Genomic DNA, 21,359 nt, shown 5'->3' with positions numbered 1-21,359 from the left:
CCCCCCCCCCCCCCCCCGCGTTTCATAAATGAGGGCCGTTGTGTTTAGGAAGAAGCTCTGCATGTCCAGGTGCTACTGTATCATTGGTATGGGTCACTGGGTTGGTTACTGTATTGTTCTCTTAGCGGGAGTTCTGTACATTTTGGAAGTTGTAAACCACTATGGGATGTGTGATGATTTGTTTTATTCTAAAGTATGTTTTCTTTCCTGTGTTTTTTCTGCCAGATGCTCTTCGGAACATTTAAGAAACTCCATCGCTTCTTCTTCATATGCAGTAAAACAGTAATTTAAAATGCTGTGAAGGGGAAGAGTAGAAAATATGTTGCACTACAAAGCAACAGTCAACACTCACTGTTGTCACTGTTACGTTACTACTACTACTAATGTAGATTTATGTTGCAGACACTTTATATTCCAAGGATAACCTCATATTCCTTTTTAAACTCTCCCACGGAAACTGTTTAAAACTGCTCGTGTTTGCTAATATTATTTGGGCAACACATCAAACTCAGGAAGACTAAATCTATTCCTTAATTCCTTGGTAATTTCTCACACTTTCTGCAGGTTTTGGCTGTAAATACAGTAAAAATACACAAGACGCTGCAAGATAAAGCAATATGAACACGTTGAGTGAGACGTTTTCTTTATATTCCTTTTGGTTTCTGACCAAAAAATGCCTGCTCGTCCTAGTTTTTATTTTCTGTTGCATCATGGGTATTGTAGGAATGTGTTTAGAGTCATTATCCAGGTCAGCTGACCAATGAGATCAGTTTCTGTTTCTTGTTAGGTTTCTATTTCTAGGTGCACTGACACTTGAAAGAACCATTTCAGTTAGGTTTGAATGTAAGTTGGATCTCTATTTTTATCTCTGTTTATTAGGATTGCACAGTATTATTCAGGTTAGAAAACAATTACAACGACATTGAGGTTAGGTTTCTGTGGCAGGTAATGCTTGAGTAGAGGGAGGAGCAGGTTTACAGTCTTGTTTTATAGGAAAAATGATTATTTTGCCCACTGTATTAAGATTAAAGTATATTTTTATTGCGCTTTGTTTTACATATAAGTGTATAGAACTGCTGGTAATTTGGTTTCAAATCCACTTGGAGCACAATGGTTTACCTTGACGTGATCAGCATTACAATATTGGGGTTTGCATCACTGTTTTTTTCTGTTGCATAACTGGTATTTTTTGTACATTTAGCTATGGAATTACATGTTTCTCTGAAAAAATAAAAAAGTCAAACTGCTTCCATATAAGGTGTATTTTGCAGAAACTTAGTCTCCTATTAGTTTATTTTTTTGTGCATATGGGATTAGACATTAAAATCATCAGTTTCTGATCATTGCCGTGATCCTTTGCATTTTGTGTAGTTAAATCTTCACTCTTCATAGGGTTTTATTTGTGATAATGTGCTGCCACCTAGTGGAGCAAATTGATATTTTACAAACCACTCAATGTCCCGCCCCCTTTTTACGTCAGAGGTTATTGCGGAAGTAATCCTAACCCGAAACAGTAAGCAAGCAAACGTCCCTGAGCCGATGGCAGTTGCTTTTATTTGTTTCTTATGCAGATAAAAACTTTTGGTTAGGCCGCAAATAGTAATCAGCTGTGTTGCCACAGGTAAACTGTCACCATTACTGTTCAGAAGCTTAAAGGCTTCTCATCTTGTCTGCACTTGTCTCACTGGAAACCTGGACAAGATATTACTTCACTGGCTGGCGGACTGAAATGGAGGAAAGCGAGATAAGGAGCCGAGCCGATCCGGGCCAGTCCATGCCAGGTCGAGATACAAGAGACAGCATGACCCAGACTGAAAGCAGAATAGGCCTACAAGGTGAGCCAACTGGAGATGAGTTCGTTTTGGCTCAGATCCGGATGCTGTCGGGGCATAGAGCAGCGGATTTATAGAGTAAATGAAAGCAATGTGTGTCAATAATCAGGATTATCTCAAAGGAAATTACCATATGGTAATGAACTTCATATTATACCGTTACTTGTGCTAGCTCTTTTGGTCTCAGACTAGTCAAGCTGAATGTGTCCAATGTTTCTGTAATGTACTTCAGGGACATTGTAAAATGCAACAGATTGTGTTAGGATATAGATAGATAGGTAGATATTTATGGATCCCCAAAAAATGGTAAATGATGGTGTTACAGCAGCAAAATAAGTCACACAGCACAGAATATAAATGAAATACTCGGATTTAATATACAGTATACATACAGTATACATTAAATAATAATAATATTAATAGGACTAAAATATAAGAACAATATTTGAGTATATACAGGATGGGAATACAAAATGTTTAACTGCTTAAATAGTATGCTAAAATGTAAATAAACCAGTTGTGCAGGTTACACTTAGTGCGATATTGTGGTGTCTTAGAGATCCTTTTAGTTTAAAAAAAATAATTTTTTCAAACGTTTAGCTCTAGTGCCTCTGCATGCTGGCAGTTTTGAGCTTATTACACCAAGCAAGTACAATTCAGTTACTCCATCTGTTCTAAGAAATGGAGTCAACCCTAAATTGCAGTAGTGCTATGGGTATATTCATTGTTAGTGGTAAATGTGCAACCAAGATGTTAGATGCATGGCCATGACAATAAGCCAGGGTTTTTCAGAATATTAAAGTAATGGGATATAGCTTCTGTTATATTGCTTCGGCTGCTGTAACTTTATTTGACATAAAAGCACCCCGAGGCGACTTTGAACCCCCACTCTCCTTCACATACACACCAGCCAGTTTAATTACACCTGCACAAGCCAAGCAAGATCTTTTTCTTGTCCCTCTTGCAGGTCATGGCCCCAGGCTATCAAAGGCAAACCTGTTTACATTGTTGAGTTTATGGATGGAGCAGTTCCCACAGGAGCAATGTCAAGGGGATCACCACAGTGAGGTTGGTGTATAAACCCACAGAGAAACCCTCTAGAATAAAATGAAAAGTTTGGGGTCAAATCTACACTACAGCGAAGTATAGTAACACCCCAGCATACTCACTGTTAAGTCATAAAATGTGCTGTGTTCCAGATCCGCGGGATGGGTCTGGTGGTGGTGCGGGACAGTAAGGTGGTGGGACTCCACTGTTCAGGACCTGAGCTCCACGCAGGACAGGCAGCCATTATCCACCATGGCGCCTGCCTGGCTGACTGTGAGATGTACTTTTCTAGGAGACCCTGTGCCACCTGCCTCAAAATGATCATCAACGGTGAGGAGAGAGGGAAGGTCTTTAGAAACTGGATTGTATACAAAGAGTTTAAGACATTAACAAACTACGACAAAACCAAGGGGAGAAGATTACGAAAATGGGCAAAAAAAAAGGCAAAACAGCAGCAGTCTGCAGGCAGGAGGAATCTGGAATAGAGGGGTGGAAATCCAAGTCCTTCAAACAGAAGGTGATCAACTACAATTGACTGGTTAATGTAGAAATGCGCAATTGTTTTTTTTCTTCACATACCTGGGGCAACAAACACCATCCAAAACCACAGCAGGGACAGATCAGGACGCAGAGGAACACAGGGGTTATATGCATCCTAGCCCTAATGAGGGGGCCCGGGGAGGGGTTAGGTCAAGGCTGCTTTAACAGCATTATAGATTTACTTTCACTGAGGGGAGCATTCCCCACCACACAAGCTTCTAAGGTCTTAGTGACTACTGGCAAGTTTTAAAGTGAGTTACTAAATGGGGTTGTATCATTTTGTGCAAATGTACAAACCCCATCCTGCTTCCTTTCCCAACCCACTTGTTACATAACCTGTCTTTTATAGTGGACGGTAAAGGGACAGTTGTCCAGATGCTGTCCCGCTGTTGTAAACTGCAGGATATTACAATCATGCAGACCTATTAGAAATGAGCACTGAGCCGAACTTTGGAACGCTTTGCTCCCCCTCCGCTTGAAAAAATGTAACAGCACTGGGAAACAAATACCTGACGCTGTTTTCTCCTCTCTAGCTGGAGTCAGTCAGATCTCCTTCTGGCCCGGAGACCCTGAGGTCAGCATGCTGAGATCCACCTCTGCAAATCACCCAAGCTCCCACAGTCCTCCTGAGTCCATCACAGAGGACGCCGCGTTGGACGCCATGGCTGCGGAGAAGCTGAAATCCAACAGTCGTTCTCACGTGTGCGTGTCACTGCAGCCGCTGGCGCCCGGCCTGGCTCAGTTTGTTGACGAGACGTCCAGAGAGTGTGATTTCATAGAGAGAATGATTGACGATGAACCGGGGCTGAACACGGACAAACTCTTCTACAGGTACTGTACTGTACCCCCCTATGTTTGCATTACAGTTCCAGTGGGGTTGCATATAAATTGGAGAAATTCCTGCTTTCCAGAGAGCGCACAAGGCTCCTGAAGGATTTCTCCAGACAGCTCCTGGTCAGGACGTCTCGGCAGCACCGGGAGGTCTTGACGCACATGGGTCTGGAGAACTTCTGTGTGGAGCCGTACTTCTCCAGCCTGAGACATAACATGAGGGAGCTGGTGGAGGTTCTGGCTACTGTGGCTGCTGCGGTGCCACTGCAACACTACGGCTTCTACAGGTGAGAAACACTCACAGTTCTTCACTTGTTTGCCAATCACAGCTGTTTATTGGTTGTTGATTGTGTTTTTAATGCAACCCAGGGAACAGCATTCAACCTCTGAGCCAGCAACAGCCAGCTCACTGCCTCCGGATCACAAGGGACTATCCCAAGAAGTGGCTCGCCATTGCATCATCCAGGCCAGGCTGCTGTCATATAGGACAGGTCGGTTTGGGTTTTTCTTTTTGTCGCACACATATACTGTTTTGGGTCGGACTGATCTAAAAGACTAAAAGAAAAGCGTTCCTGTCAGTTTGTCACCAGCTTCTCACATGCAAAACTGTCATTTTCGTTCCAGAGGACCCTAAGGTGGGTGTGGGTGCTGTCATCTGGGCCAAGGGACCGTCGGTGAGCTCACCTTTCTTCCCGTTGCTTTGATCTGGCTATTTTACAGCCAGGCCAGCTGTTTTCCACTGGTTTCCTGTATCTATGCTAAGCCAAGCTAACGGCTCCCAGCTGTACCTTCATATTTAGCGTACAGACGTGATAGTGGTATCAATCTTCTCATCTAAATCTTGGAATGGAAGAAGATCATTTCCCAAAATGTCTAACTGATCATTTAACCTGTGATAGAAGGAACTAATAATATTAATTATGGTTCCATTCCACATAGTGAGTCAGTATGCACAATACCAGAGCCCTGGCATTGGCTCCCAGAAGTAGAATGCTGAATATTATTTATCATAACATTATCATTAATTTTGATTGCAAATACAATCTTCATCAACGGCCCCTGGTAATATTAATATGCTAATGAATTTTATTAGTTTTTTTTCATATTGTGAATTCAATTTAAACTGCTCTCTTGTCCCAGGCTGGCATGGACGGAACCGGGTGTCTGGACCTGGTGGGTTGCGGGTACAACGCTTACCCAGCAGGCTCAAAGTACGCAGAATACCCCCAGATGGACAACAAGCAGGAGGACCGGCAGAGACGCAAATACAGATACATTGTCCACGCGGAGCAGAACGCCCTCACCTTCAGGTCAGAACAGGAGGGAGACAAGGATCTGTGTGTGCTAGTCTTAACACGCCGCCTTCTTCCAAACAGTGTTTGACCAAAGTGTTCCTCCTGATGTTTTAGGACTCGACACATCAAACCGGAGGACTCCACCATGCTCTTTGTAACCAAATGTCCATGTGATGAGTGCGTCCCTTTGATCAGAGGAGCTGGCATCACACACATCTACACCACCGACCAGGACAGGGACAAGGACAAGGGAGACATCTCCTACCTGAGGTTCAGCAGCCTGGAGAACATCAGCAAGTTCATAGTGAGTACACAGAGCCATGAGCTGTTGGATGTCTTGCTGATGGTGCAGATTAGGAACGTAGAAAGGAGTGACCTCATTTCGTTATCATGTCTTCACAGTGGCAGAGGAGCCCAACCTCTCCTCCCCATGCCAGTAAGCCCCACCTTGTTATCTTGACATCTTTAAATGGGCCTTCAGTGTCTCGTAGTGTAACGGCCGCGTCTTTCTGTTCCAGATGGTTGTGTCGGGAAGCACAGCCGGCAGGCTGAAGAAGAGAGCCACAGCAACAAGAAGCTGTGCACCAACAAATCCCCCGACTCCCCGGCTGTCAGCTGAACACCGGCTGCGATTGGATGGAAGGACGGACTCACGGAGAAATGGATGTACCAAAAACTACGGAATCATGTTTTTAGCTCTCGTGCCGCAGATTTGATATTTTATGGCTGCATCAACACAGCTAGAATTGGGAGAAGTCTGAAGATCAAATCTGTGGCGCACATAATTTTGCGCTATTTATTTGCACTTTAAGAAATACCTGAGATTGGTTTTGTGATCCCGATCACTGGTCAGTCTGTGTGTCATCGGGACATAGACATTGACATAATTCCTGTGTCCCTCTGTAAAATCTGCTGCTGTATGTTTATGCTTTGCACTACGCTGAGTGATAGGCGGGCGGGTGGATGGATGGATGGAAGGATGAGGTAAAGAAATGGTGATAACCCCCAAAAATAATATATTTTAAATAGTAATATAAACTGTGACAGGGGGATTTGTTCATGCCATTTCATTTTTTATATATTATATATATATATACTGTATAATAAGTAGTGAATAGTTTATTTAAATTGCGTATTGGTTCTTTGGATATACATATACAATATGTATACGTATGTATGCACAGGTTACCATGGGTGTAGCCCATTCTCCAGGATGTGGACTTGAAGGTTTAAGAGAACTGCAGATGGCACGCATCACTGCAGCATCTCTCCAGAAACCAAAAATCAAATGGCCGTTGCTGTGAGAATATTTCATTTACGGTTAAATTAGTTATATTACAAATAAATTAATACATTAAGTAGCTCTAAGAAGGAAAGAACTTGATTACACAGCTTTAGTCTGGTGTCATTATTTAGATTTATTAATGAGGAATTATGTTGAAGTCAAGCTTTAACTTCTTACACAAGAACCTGTTTTTTTGTCTGTGGGTACAATGACACGCCGGCCCACCGTTAAGGTTTGAATCATCTAGAATACCATCATGTGCTTTAGTGTTAAAAGATGGTCTTTTAAGGCTGACGTGCAAGATAAATACACACTAAATGAAAATAAAGCTGCTATTGAAATTTCTTTGTACATTAAGTTGCACAGTAAACAACAAATGAGCATACACACACAAAGCATGCATTCCCATCCTTTTATTTGTTGTGAATGTGTTACAATAGCATCAATGTGGAAATTAAGGTGGCTGCTTTCAGAGAGGACACTGGGAAGATGATGTGGCGTTCTGCTGGGAACAAAGTTCCTCATTAAAAAGCAAAGACTTAGTTTGGCTCAAGTCTGATGTAAAGCTGGTTGGCTTACTTATGCATCTCATGTTGTATTCTGATAAAGTATGTCACAGCTTATAGTATAAAAAAAAATTGCATTTTTTTTAATTTTTAGCCCAGAAGACAAAACATGGAGAACTATTGTTTTTATTCTTCTACTTCAGATAAAAAGAATGGAATGACAATTCACGAGTTTAGGACTGTTACCGTCACCCAAATGCACTCTACTACTGCCTTTTACTGTTAGGATTCACTGTGGCAGGTAAAGAGTACTCTTTAAATGTTTCTAAAAGTGTTTAAAGTGTCCTAAGTTAAGAGGTTTGTTATTGCCATTCATCCCAACATCTGTGGGAACTCAAAGTAACCTAATAGATGCACATCAGATCTAAATCGATTGGGAAAGAAATTTAGAAATGTATAAGTTATGTGCCATGTAATTTTTAGAAAATGGAAACAATTTTTGTAAAGCTATTTTCAGTTTAAAAGCAATAGCTCTTTAAAAGTAGTGTTTTAACCTCATTGATTTTACACATTCTATGGTATTTTTCACAGTTACAGTTTTGGCCTCACGCTGCGACAAGTCTCCCGATGACTTTGTAGCCAACGCAGTTTGTAATTCGCACATTTAAACTCAAAGTGAAGCTGGGACCCTGGTCTGTACACAATGGCAACCAATCAGCAGCAAAGCAAGTTTCTTTGACAGCATAACTCAAAAAGAGTGAATTAAGAGGTTCACTGCTTAATCACAACATATGTTCTATCCAGAGCATGTTTTCATTAACATAATAATTAAGCTCCCCCTGGAAAGATACTGAAAACACAATAAACCAGGGACAACACACCAGACCGTAAAAGCACCTCTGAATCGTCTCCCCTGTTTCTAACATCAGATCCAAATCAGAGCAAAACCCTTGTTACATACAGAAAGAAAAAGGAGTGACACCCAAACAGCCATATTTACCGCTGCTCTCCTCCACGCCTCCTGTTAATGTTCAATGTTTTCACTCACTATGGCACTCCCTTTAGGTGTACTAACCCTAAACTGTACATGACAAGAAATGAAACTATATATATGTATATATATATAGCACACACATACACACACTCACACACACACATATTAAAAAAATTACCCTAAAGCAATTGTGAAAACACCAAAAATAAATCATATCATACAGAAAGTGCTAACAGCCACCGGCAAAGAGAACCACTGATCAAAATGTTTGAAGCTTTCTGTAACGATAGCAGCTCAATGTTTAATTAAGAAGGCCCTTCATTTTAAAGACGTAAAATATTCCTACACTTCTTTTCTCTTTCTCTCTTAGTTTGACTAAGTGCCAAATCTTGGTGATCTTTGAATGCTGTTATGTGAGAGACAAATCAGCCTTCATATATCTGTAGTGGGTTCTCAGTTTCAGAGAACTGCTTTAGCTTTTTTTCCTAGTTGACTTGGCAAAGCTACAACTCCGTTAGTATTTGAGTCTGATGATGCTTTTTAAGTTTTAGAGGGACAACACTTGATCCATCGTTGACTTTGGCAGTTACAATAGGAAAGAGACGTTTGGCAAGCACAAGGCAACTGAGAATTACCGCTACAATTTGGCTAACAAAGCTTTTAGCGACGACGACCAGACACATCGGCCCTGTTAAAAAACAAAAGCATTCATTCTTCATTCTTTCTAAGTTTTGTTTTGCAGCTACTTCATTTAGATTTAAAAAAAAAAAATCAAGTTGAGTGCAGAGCCTAACAGAGCATCTGCAACTGGTGACTGTAATAGCATTAAAAAAAAAAAGGTCATGTCTGCTGGTTCTCCCAACAGCAAATCTGCCGCCTCCAACACCATGAGTTGTGGCACTACATGCTACAGATGAAAGAAAAACAAGGTATCATGGGAAAAAAGTGGGAAAAAGAAACTTTCCACAATTTTCAAATAAACCAATAAAGAGAAAAAAGACAAATAACGTCTTGAAGATTGAAATAGGATAACCGTTAGTGTTAATGTGTTTTTTTTTCTACTGTATGTCTTCCTATTGATACAAAGTTGGGGTAAAGGGCGGAGGAGGGATGCTTCTCTAGGACGGCGGCTTCTTCAGATCCCTGATCTGTTTGATAAGGTAGGTCTTCTCGTCGTTGAACTGCTCGTCATCGGTGCGATCCTTCTGGAAGTTGCTCAAGAACTCGATCAGTTTGGTCTGGTTCTTGAGCAGGATGTCGATGATGGGCTGCGTCTTGTTGGGGTTCGCTACAAAAACCTGAGGACAGGAGCAGCAGAGAACATTTTTAAAAACAACACATGCTAACAGAGAGAATTTACCTTTGGTATACACTTCGGTACCTGTGGTGTTTGACGTTTGGTAAATTTATTTCTAATTGAATGGATTTGCTGTGTTTACATGCATAATTATGGCGTTTTTACCTTGAAGACATGGAAGGCCTCAAACTGGATGTTGGGGCTCTTGTCTCGTAGCAGATTCATCATCAGCTTGAGATTCTCAGGCTTGCTGATGTAGCGCGTCATCACCGTGAAGTTATGTCTGTCCAATAATAGCTCGCCCAGGAGCTGGAGGAGAGAAAAACAATGTGACACTGAAATGATCTGTTACAGAGGCTATTGTTTCTTAAAGAATTGAATTGCTCCAATGATAAACATTGTATATATTGCTCTACAAATGAATACATGAGTCCGAGTCAAACCTTCAGAGACTGCCTCTTGGTGACGTAGTTCTCAGAGTGCAGCAGCTTCTCGTAGTCCGCAAACACCTGCCATGTCATAAGAAACACATCTTATTATACATTATTAACAGTCTAAGATCGAATTTAAGACTTTAAACTTATAGTTCAACATTGGAGTTGCCTGTTTTTAGGTGTTATACCAGTGCAACCAATGGATCTTTGTCATACATTAGAATGCCTCTCTGCAAGTTGTGTTTTATGTCCTTTACTCTCAGCAAATCAAAGTTCTTTCTATCTGAACTGTGGGATAAAATGGAGAGTGTTTCTTAATCTAAGATAACACTAAACATTTGGCACTGAACGAACAATCATTAATACCGTCGTTTTTAGTGTACCACCGATACTAAAATCAGTCAAAACCAACGTGCTCGGCTGTAAATGTACCTGGGCAGGGCAGCCAAATCTAATCAAAGTGCTGTACTCTGGCTCAGCCTTGTCACAGCGACATCTGTCAACATACAACGTCCAAGTAAAAAGGCAGTTTTGTGTTGGGCTTCTTCAGCCTGAGACCCCTGGAGGCCCTACCTATGAAAGGGGCCCCTCTGCCTGGGGAATCTAACAGCATAGAGCAGAGCTTTGTATCAAGCTTTCCTGGAATTGCATTAGTCAAAACTTTATTTCTTAATTTCATTTTACTTTTACGTACATGACTGGGCCATTGAGCACTGCAGCGACGGATACCTGATCTGGTTATGTGTCAGTTTCCACTGGTTAAGCCGTCATTTGGAGCAGTGTTTACGTCTGTGCTTCCACATAGAGCTCAGCGGCTGATGTCGCGTGACATACGTGAGAGGCGGGTGTTTGTTGCTAGGATGTTGTCAAGGATGGAGGGGGAGGCGTGATGCAACGCTACTTCAACAGGGCAAACCTGCTGGACACTTGGCGCATTATCGCTGACTCACTGAGGTCTGAGACCTTAACCTGGGCATGTGACTGGTCTTGTGTCTGTCTGTGTGTGTGTCTGTTTCTGCATGTGTTGTTTTGTCTTCCTCCCTCCCAGCTTTCCTCTCCGTTAAATGTAAGAAAGATACAATAATACTAATACTAATAATTTGATCACAAAAACTAAAACAGGGCAAACCCGCTTTAACACGTGTGGCAGATATTACATCCATCATGTGTTTTCCAGACTAATTTCCACTCACAGCGTCATAGTTCTGTTCGAGGTATTCAGCCACAAGCACTTTGTGTCTTGTCAGGAGATCCTGGGAATAAAGACACATGGATAATAAATCAAGATGATCAGATAATGGAGCTAAACATGTCCTACAGAGCCTAAGCAGTAAAAACATATTTTCTATAGTTTCTGGTAACAGCTTTATTGCAAATGGCTAGGACAGGAAGACCCGATGTACCTTGAAGGTGGCGAAGGCGTCAGAGGCGATGTCGAAGGTGGACATCTCCACGTACTTGAAGAAATTTTGGAAATGATCCGAATGAAGAACTATCTTGGCGAGAGGCTCATGGCGGATGCACTCCCTCAGCATGATCCCACAATTCAGAGCTACCTGGGGTGTCTCGTACCTTCAAACACAGAGAGCATTTGTGTCACCTCTTTGGAAGCCACTCAACTGTGTACAGCATGTACTATGTGTGGATGTGTGTGTGTGTGTGTGTGTGTGTGTCACCCTTTCAGCAATATAAAGAGGACTTCTTGGTGGGAACCAAAATATTCAACAGTGGGGCTCCTCGTCCCGATCTGCCTCCTAAGGATGTTGTTGAAGATCTGACACACATCCTTCTTACCCTGGAAAAAGACACACACACACACACACACACACACACACACACACACACACACACACACACACACACACACACACACACACACACACACACACACACACACACACACACACACACACACACACACACACACACACACACACACACACACACACACACACACACACGGAGATTAAGTCCTTTTTCCTCCTGTTCTTCATCCTATTGTTAACCAAGTCAATCATTGCTCCTTTCTTTGCATTTCTCTTTCCCTCCATAACTGGAAAAAATTATTTTTCTATCCCGTTTCTATGGCATTTTAAAAGGGTAATTTCAGTATTTTTCAACCTGGACCCCATCTTTTATGCATTGGTGTCTGAGTGACAAAATGCAAACAAACATTTTTGAAAAATAATAGCAGTCCAACATCAATAACGCCATAAATCATATTTTTTATATTGGTTATAGTGCATTTCACACTGAAATACTGAGCAAAATGGGTCGTTCCAGACATTGCACTGAGGAACAACGGACTTTGATTAAAAAGTTGACTGGATAGGGGAAAACAGAAAATTATAGACTGCTCAGCCAAAAGGATTTCAAATGCCTTGAAATGCTATCCAAAGCCTCAATGACGTGGGATAAATGGTGAACTACCATTTAAACGGATTGAAGTATAGCAAAAATGGCAAATGCTCAACCAATGAGCAGCTCCAGGAAAATCAAAGAAGTCTTAAAGTTACCTGTGAGTACTGTTCCCATCAGAAGAAGGCTATGTGAAGGACACATTGACTGGCCAGAGGAGAAATGGTACAACATTCTGTGGACTGATGAGAGCAAGACTGTTCTATTTGGGTCTAGGGGCCGCAGACAGGTTGTCCGATGGCCCCCTGCACTGAATTCAAGCCACAGTACACTGTGAAGACAGTAAAGCATGGTGGTGCAAAAATCATGTTATGGGGATGTTTCTCATACTGTGGTGTTGGACTTATTTATTGACAACACTATAAATGGAAGAATTGAGGGTTTGTTTCAACTAAACTAAAGTGGTGAAAACACCAGCCACTCATGCCTCTATAGTGTTTCTGTTTGGAGTATGTATATATATATTAGTGTGTATATTTTGTTTTGGTTGTTTTTGTATGTGTAAGCACATTGTGAGTAACGATGCTCCAAAGAAAAATTCCTCCTATGTGTCCTCATTCCTGGCAAATAAAGCTGATTCTGATTCTGATTCTGAAATAGGTTCCAGGTTGAAAAACAAAACCAAAGTTACCCCGTAATCATGAAGGATGGCACACTGCTTCATGTTGCAGTCTATGAGACGACTGATAACTTGTGGACTAATATCATGATTATACCCTTCTCTCCTTACCTCAAAGTCTATGACCTGCAGGTTTTCTACCAGGGACATCAGCAGGCCACTGTTGTACAGCTCCTGGGCCAGCTGGGCCACCGTCTCGGTGTGAGGCTCCTTATCGTTGCTACCGTACAGAATCTCCTTCATGGACACCAAACACTTCGACACCTCCTCAGACGCCTGGACAACAGAGAGGGAGAGAGTTGAAGCAGATGAGAAAGGAGAGGAGGAGGTGAATAGGTGCCTGTGACATAATATAGAGGAACAGAAAATCAAATACGGAATTCAAACACACATTACAGATTTAGTTAAATGTGGGAAAAAGGACAAAATCTAAAACTGACATGAGTCTGAACTTGAGCTTTTGTGGTTAATGATTTTGTGTGAGTGTCTTGACAGTGAAGTGTCAGGAGATGACAGGGCCAGGCTGTTCCATGGTCCTACTTCACATAGGTCTGTCACCTTTGGGCCCCTGGACACCCACCCAACCACCCACCAACACACACACACACCCACACACCCACACACCCACCCACACCCACGCCTTCTCTACCTTATCTGTCTTCTTATCCTGTTTGACCAGGATGGCCAGGTTTTCCTTCAGGGTCCTGACAATGTCCGCTGGACTCTTGTGGGATTTACCAAACAGAGGCATGATGGACACACACTTGCCTTGGGACCTGGAAACGCACACACACACACACGACACAAAAAGGAGCATTCAATGACAAGCTGGATGCAACCACAACCGTGTGGAGTCAGTTCTGTAGGCAGTTCATGACCGACTCTGCTCCTAATTCAGGCAAAACTTTCTTTTTTGTGATTAAATTTGTATTTACTTTTATATATTTAAGGAAAAAACAATTACAAACAATACACTGAGAAGGAGGACGCGTCCCAGGGCCAAGCTTTCTTGGCCATGCATGTTCAAGTGCACATCTGCTTCATAACATTTCTGTGACATTTAGGCGCTTGCCCGCTTTTGTAGTATACATAATAATGGATGAGAGCTCTAGCTGTTCTGAGTTGTTAAGGCTCATACAGACATCAATATTTAAGAGTTTTTGAAAATCTGAAAATATGCAGTAATGCTCAATTTTCTTGGATCTGGATGCCATACATTTGTGATGGAAATTTGTGATTTGTGACGATTGCATGTACTGATCTCGTTAGTGGTCTCTGGTGGCCAAACTGATCAGTTTTTAAATAAATTTGAGACAAAAATAAGCCCATCTCTAACATCTATAGTTATCTAGAGTTGTCATCTATAGGTAACTAAATGGCAACTAGATACTGCCACAACCCTGTCAAGATTCTGTGCATGTCATCCAGACTTAATTATAGAGCACAGTGTGACAAAACGTGGAATGGTCAATATATATATATATATATATATATATATATATATATATATGAATGCAGGTGCTTCAAGTTACTGTCCATTATATAATTTGGCTTAGCTTTACTTCTGTTACTGTCACAATGTCATGGACTGTTTGGTATCAACAGTTAAGAAGGTGCCAGTACATTAGGTAGGTTACTACAGTATTGGTGATACGGACATACCAAGTCTTAATCAGGACTTTTAGCATTGATGGGCCTCAGCCCTGTCAGTCTCACTGTCAGTGCCAGTTCATGTTGCGTTCAGTCATGCAAGACATACATTAAGGCAAATGCCCTTCCACTGTGCAAAGGGAGAGCATGTGGTCCGGTCCATGACCAACGTCCAATCCAGGCCAGGTCAGGAACAGGCGGAGAACTTGTGACTGCTAATCCTTATCTGGAAATGTAAAACCACAAAACCTTCCCTCTTAACTCTAACTCCCACCTTCATTCCTCCTCGCTCTATCTTTCCTTGCTTCTTTCGACCTCAAGGCATCCACTTCTACTGTACTGTCTGAGCATTGCAGAGCAGGGGCCGTCTGATTTCCCCTAACTACACTAACACAAAGTGGTATACTCGAAGCTGTACAATTGATTTATCACATCAATTTTGTTCTAAAATCACATTATATGAGCCAACATGCTGCTCTATTAATATCAACTTGAGATTTCATAAAAAGGGGCCAGAAATAGGGATTCTTCGATGCCAGCGAAAGCAAGAAAACAGCTCGAATTGGAATCACAAGGTTTTCACCTGACAAAGACAAAAACTCAGCTGAGTGTATTCATTTCCCTCAACACTGACTCGCAGTGTCCACCCTTTTGGTTTGGGCAGAAAGAGTTGATTTAAAGGTTTTGATAAGCTTTTTCTTCCCCCTGACACAGAGACAAGGGCATCGGTTGGAGAGTAGACTGTTGATTTACAATGAACAAGTGAAATCACATGGAATAAGGGAAAACGCACAAGTACTTTGTCCACAGGCTGCTAAGTACACAAAATACTTTAGTCACCATCTCTCAACTTGAACACAAGGCGACAAATCTTAAAACAGAAAAAAAAACTAAAATGCCCTTTAGTCTTAAAAGTCCCATATTGCGAAAAGTGATATTTCTATGTCTTTTTCATTACTAAGCAGGTATATGTGCTATATATTATTACTGGGAACAACCAAATGGAGCTTTTCAGACAGAGGCTGAACACAGGTATATTCAGACAGAATGAGAAAAAGTGAGAAAATTGTGTTTTTCAAACATTAAAACATGTAAACATGTTCTAGTACAAGCCCCAAATACAAGCACAAACCTGTAAATGAGCATAAAATCTGACCTTTAATTATGATGCATTCATTTGCAATAATTCCTCTGTTTCACTTTATAATCATATTACGTAATGGCCTACACAATTTCAGCCCAGTCAATATTTGTCAAAGGATAAGCAGGCAATGGGGAAGTAGTTATCAAAAGGGTGCAACTGCCCTGCTTTCTAATCCAATTCTAATGTAAACTACTGTGTCAAAAGTCTAATATGGAACTGGATGATTCTGTTTATTAAAAGAATACTTAAAGGGTCCATTTAATCATCTAATATAACATGTCTTAGAATCCTGGAAAGCTTTAGGCTCCGGGTGACTGCAAAGTCTTTGTTTTCACTTGTAGCCTGCTTAATGTTATGTAATGCAATTAATCTGGTGCCCACTGGGCTTGAACACACACAGCTAGCTGCTCAGTTTAAGGATAATCGAAAAGAGAAAGGCTTCACTTTGCCCCAAATATTAATTTTCCAGCTATAATTATAAGGCCGAATGAGTCTTAAATATGATATGCAGAATCAAGCTATATGGCTCAATGTGATTATAAAGAATTATTTCACTTTTATACATATTAAGGTACATATGATCAACATTTCAAGCAGTAAATAAGATTTCTATTATTTCTGTCTATAAAATGTAAAAGAAATTGTTAATCACAATGACCTTAAGCCAAAAGTGACATCTTCAAAAGCTTGTTGTTGATTTTGTCTGAAGACTCTCAGCTAAATGTCCCATAAGACAGAGCAGCAATTCCCCACAACTTAGAGCCTTGAACTAGTTAATGATTGATATTTTTACGCAACAAAATAACAAACGACTATTGAAACAGTTGACAGTTATTTTCCTGCTCATTGACTGACAGATTGTTTCACACAAATACCAAAAATACACCATAGCCAGCCCTAGTATATCACCTTTACAACCTGTCCTGTCCCAAGACACATAATAAACGTCGCTCTCCTAATCAATCATAAAAATTCCACAGCTGCCTTTCTGTAGCGTCAGGCTGCAGTGATCCACTGTGGCTTCGATGACTTATCAAAGTAAGGCCAGTGTAGCCAGATAGGTATCCGTCACACCTACATGTCAGCCTGCCAGCACCGCTAGTGAATACTACTCATGGCTCTTGTTAGAAACAGGTTTTACATTGTTCGCTCGCTTGACGACAACAACTGATTTTACGATCTACAGACTTACTTGCAATAGTTATAATATTCTGATTCCAGATAAAAAATGGAAAATTAAAATGCATAATTCCTCTGTGTAGCTCTTGTCCGTCGTTTACAGCGTTTAAACAATCAGGAATGCTTGCAAATGTATTTCATGAAGTCTTGAACAATGTGATGAATGTAGCACCTTTCATAGAAGAACGAAGGTGGCGGCTTTTAATTTGACAAGCATTTCCTGTCCACTGTCTTGGAATGCAGAGGCAGCCTAACATGATTCAACCGTAATTTGGGTATTCAAGGACGGGCAAGGAAGATATTTAACCCACAAACACTCACTCAGCGTATGTGAAACTGTATGAGATTTTTGTTAATTGAATAAAAGTTAGATTAAAAAGGGTTAACATATTACAAGGGAAAACCGCTGGAACATTTTGAGCACTTCTTAAATCAAAGTCAAGACAGATTGTACTTCGCCGCCTTGAATCTACGTAATCAGATTCAAAACGATTCAGGGCCTTAAAAAATAGTTGCTCTTTCTCTTTTACAGCTCCCAGAGAGAGAAAAAAAGTTCCAAGTGTTTGAACTTCAAACTACATCTCAGCCTCTTGCCAAAGTACCAGAAGACTGTCCTCTCCAAGACAACCTGGGAGGAATGCTTCCTGAAAAAAGGACAAACATCAGCTCAAGTCCATTCCTGAGATTGGAAATGATGTGAAAAAAACTTTGAATGGGAAACAAAAGGATTTGGTAACTGACACATATGTCCTTGCAGAAGCAACCAGCTATTGCAATGCACCCTGATATCTGTCTGTATTTGAGGCTCTTCACTGAGCATACTGCATTACAATAAAGATTGTGCTGTTGTTATTGTGTCAAAGTAGCCATCACCTGCTGCATGCACACCTGCAGTTCTGCACAAGCACGCCATTTACCATATACAGAAGCTTCATCTGAAGAGGTTACGTGAAGAGTCAATGCGGGTTAATGCTAAACCAGTGACAGACATGCCTATCCTACCAGGGGTTTAAAAGCCTACTGTATCTGATTCTAGTCTGTCAATCTCAATAGAGTAAGCCAACGATTTAGGCAGATGTGCTCTGAAAATAAAAGCAGAGTAGATTTAGAACATCATCATTAAGCACTGACTGACAAACGTTTCAAAATCTATCAAAACTAGTGGATATATGGGCAATTCAATTCAGCTCTACATTAAAGATATATGAATAATCAGATTACTCCAGAATTTATTTTGTTTTCTGAAAAAGACTTTTCTAAAATGGGACACTAACTACACAACTGAGCTAACAGACTTATACTTATTTCAATCCTTGCTCGGATGTACAATGAATGTAAAATCAATCTAATATTCATTATAGAGTATCACTCTAAAAGTTGATATTACAAGTTGCATGTCCACTATAAAGATTAAAAAAAGAGCAGAAACTCAGTCACACCAATCACCAAACAGAGTCTAACCCTAGCCATTAGAAATATGAATTGGAGTAACAGCGTTACAAATGGAGTCAGACTATGGCTATTATTCTGCAAAGTACTGTTACTATCACAATGCAAATCAGCAATGACAACTGGGTTGCAACACTTTTTTCTATAATCAATATTGATCAATGTGTCAATTATTTCTTCAATTAATCAATTATACGATCTACGAAATAGATCATGAAAGACGCCTTTATGTACTTGATAATTATCTTGAACAGTTACTCGATAATTAAATTTGTCAGTCGATTAAATTTCTGGAGATCAATCAATATATTAATTAAATAATAGAACAGCACTAGATCAATGTTACAGAGGTTTTATTATGAAATATGTGACCGGAAATTGCATTGTTTTCATTCTTGCTAGCGTGACGCTGGTGGTCCAAAGTAACAGCAAGGAGGAAGAAACCAACACAAAAGACACACTGTATTTGTGCTGCACTAAAACATGTAAATATCCCGTAAACGACAGTCTTTAGAGGAATAAGAGCGTATAATGCAGTAGGCACCAAATAATAATAATAATAAGGCCGCATTAACAGTCCCAGACAATGTGCTTTAACAAGGCTACACCCCTCTCGCCCCCGGCTAAACTACCTTTTTGTTTGACATATTATCAAAGCTAATCACAGTTGTCTGCATCATTTAAAAAACAACTGCTACAAATGACATTAGACAGGTCTCACTTTTCACTATAACACACATTTCAACCCCGACTGAAGTTAACAGAACGCCTGTCTAGGACAATAATATCTCTCCATTATGATAACTGGAAGCTATTTCTCTTCGACAGTATGGGCTAGAAAGGCTACCTACAGTGGGAAGATGTTTGGTAGGGTATCCAAATGTCTTGACCGCTTCTGTCCCGGTTCACAGCGCAGCCGAGCCTCCCAGATAGGCTTTGGTTGTCACGCCAGGGCTGGTTGTTTGAAGAAAAGTCAGCTAAAAATGTGTGCGATACAATTTCAAATGTGTGGAATCTGTTAAGAAGCCAGTGCAGAATTCCATCTGGTCGTTTTCCAGTCTTCTGTCAAGCTAGCATTAACAAACAGAAGGACTTCCGGTATGAACCTTCGCAAGAAAAAAATGCGCGGACACTCGTCCGTTCAAATTAATGGAAGAATATGGGTGAACAAGGTTGAAATTAAAACAGGAATCAACTCGCTATAATCAAAATACTGCATGTATTTACGAACTAAACCAAAAACGTCCTTATTTGTACATTATTACACTGCTGCACAGAGGAATTTGCTTTGTAGAGCAAATCGCGTCACTTCCGGTGGTTGTCTGTCTCCCGTGTGCCAACTTGATATATCTGTATCTTTCCAGAAGCGGCTGGGTCTCGTTCACATCCTCTCACATCAAGTCCTTATACCTACCTTGCGTCACATATTCTTATAACATATGGCATTCAAGTCTACAAAAGTACAATTTTATTGACAATGTTTAAATCTAATATATCTTGGGCCACTGAGTGGAATAAATAAGGGAGATAAAACAGTAAAGGTCGGATGCGGTACATATGGGAACGTGCCCCAGGCCAAATCATGACAGTCTGTACTGGGAAAAGACCATTGGAGATTAGATACCATGTGGTTTAAATTACACTTCCGGATCAGAAGACATAATTTATAACATTGGCAATGTATTAGTGTTCTTTTAGGTTAAATATTAAACTAGTGAAAACAAGTATAAACTAACAAATATATTGAATTAAAAAGCGTGCTGGATAATGGGGATTCTAAAAGCCTACACACATGGCTTAGACCTGTCCAACTAGTTTTAAATTAACATTTAAATAAAATAAACTAGCCCCAGTGCGATAGAGAAAACCATCTCAGACTTTATTAAAGCTTATTTTCATTTTACATACAATTCAGAATTACATATTTACAAATATACACTGATATGTCTCATAATATCTTTATATCAACACCGTACTCAATAGATACAATAGGAAAATAAAGACAGTGGTTGCTGCAATGTGCTGCATAAAAAGAAAAAAAATATATAACCCTTCTAATCTCCCCAGCATCCAAGTCAAAAAGTACAAATTATTCAATGAGATTTATTTTGTGATCGAGAGAGAACACTGGCAAGTTTAGTGCCCATGTCAGCTTTGAGGAGGGCAGAAAATAAACTCTCACAAAATACAGGTGCTTAGTAAAAAATACTTGCCTTGTTCAGGGCTTTGATACGAGAGGTTTACGAAGAACATGCCACAAAGAAAGATGACACACAGGCAGACAAGGAGACTCGCAAAAACCATGATCCTCTTCACAACGTCCATGCTCTCGAGGAAAACGATGTGAGGTATAGAGGACACATCTGTACAACTGTGACACACATTGTTCAGTCTTACAGAACTCACAAGGATGGACACATAATGCCAACCACAGTTTCCTCTCTGGTTTAGCTCACAGAAAGGCCTGTAAGCTTGCTTTTTCTGGAGAAGAATCTTTCCTTTCATCGGGAGGACGCGTGTGTTGCAATCGGAGTATGAAAGTAATTCTCAGCGAAAGGGGGTCCAAGAAAACAATCACAAGCACGTTGTGGTGAAATTGAACAAATCCACAGTGGTGTTAAACAGTGGTAGACAAATAATCCATTTTATGTAATAAACGGGTGGGGCTGGTGTGAGTAACGCCATGCTGCACTCTCTGTTTTAACAACAGAGTCACACATTCAACATTAAAGATGGGAAAAGGAAAAGATTGTTTTATAGTGTGCATTGAGGATACAGTAGAAATCTCAAAGCATAAAAAAACCTTTGAAAAGCAAGGTAAGAAAAATATGTTAGCACA

At 40.5% G+C, this 21,359-nt stretch overlaps 2 protein-coding genes across 4 annotated transcripts; one reads left to right on the top strand and one right to left on the bottom strand.

Annotated features, from left to right (window-relative positions):
* Positions 1–1,591: 1,591 nt before the first annotated feature.
* cdadc1 (cytidine and dCMP deaminase domain containing 1) lies at positions 1,592–7,459 on the top strand. 3 transcript variants are annotated; one of them, XR_004655570.1, is made up of 12 exons: positions 1,592–1,835; positions 2,800–2,900; positions 3,032–3,209; positions 3,953–4,250; positions 4,331–4,537; positions 4,620–4,741; positions 4,875–4,924; positions 5,391–5,560; positions 5,660–5,849; positions 5,948–5,981; positions 6,064–6,865; positions 6,938–7,459. XR_004655570.1 is itself a non-coding variant. In XM_034864641.1 (12 exons), the coding sequence occupies exons 1-11, from the start codon at positions 1,730–1,732 to the stop codon at positions 6,162–6,164; spliced, it is 1,557 nt and encodes a 518-aa protein (XP_034720532.1). In that variant the 5' UTR covers positions 1,592–1,729; the 3' UTR covers positions 6,165–6,186; positions 6,506–6,527. The 3 variants fall into 3 exon arrangements, 2 of the variants coding, with proteins under 2 accessions (XP_034720532.1, XP_034720531.1); XM_034864641.1 differs by lacking the exon at positions 6,938–7,459 and having other exon boundaries at positions 6,064–6,186; positions 6,506–6,527; XM_034864640.1 differs by having other exon boundaries at positions 6,064–7,459.
* Positions 7,460–9,064: 1,605 nt separating this feature from the next.
* On the bottom strand, positions 9,065–19,781 carry cab39l (calcium binding protein 39-like). Its single transcript, XM_034864650.1, has 9 exons — positions 19,372–19,781; positions 13,748–13,874; positions 13,210–13,374; positions 11,738–11,856; positions 11,465–11,633; positions 11,255–11,314; positions 10,071–10,136; positions 9,793–9,936; positions 9,065–9,628 (listed from the first exon to the last, which is right to left on the bottom strand). The coding sequence occupies exons 2-9, from the start codon at positions 13,847–13,849 to the stop codon at positions 9,449–9,451; spliced, it is 1,005 nt and encodes a 334-aa protein (XP_034720541.1). The 5' UTR covers positions 13,850–13,874; positions 19,372–19,781; the 3' UTR covers positions 9,065–9,448.
* Positions 19,782–21,359: the final 1,578 nt, after the last annotated feature.

The sequence above is a fragment of the Etheostoma cragini genome, chromosome 24 (assembly GCF_013103735.1).
Source record: "Etheostoma cragini isolate CJK2018 chromosome 24, CSU_Ecrag_1.0, whole genome shotgun sequence".
NCBI lineage: Eukaryota > Metazoa > Chordata > Actinopteri > Perciformes > Percidae > Etheostoma > Etheostoma cragini.
This window is presented reverse-complemented; position numbering and strand designations above follow the sequence as displayed.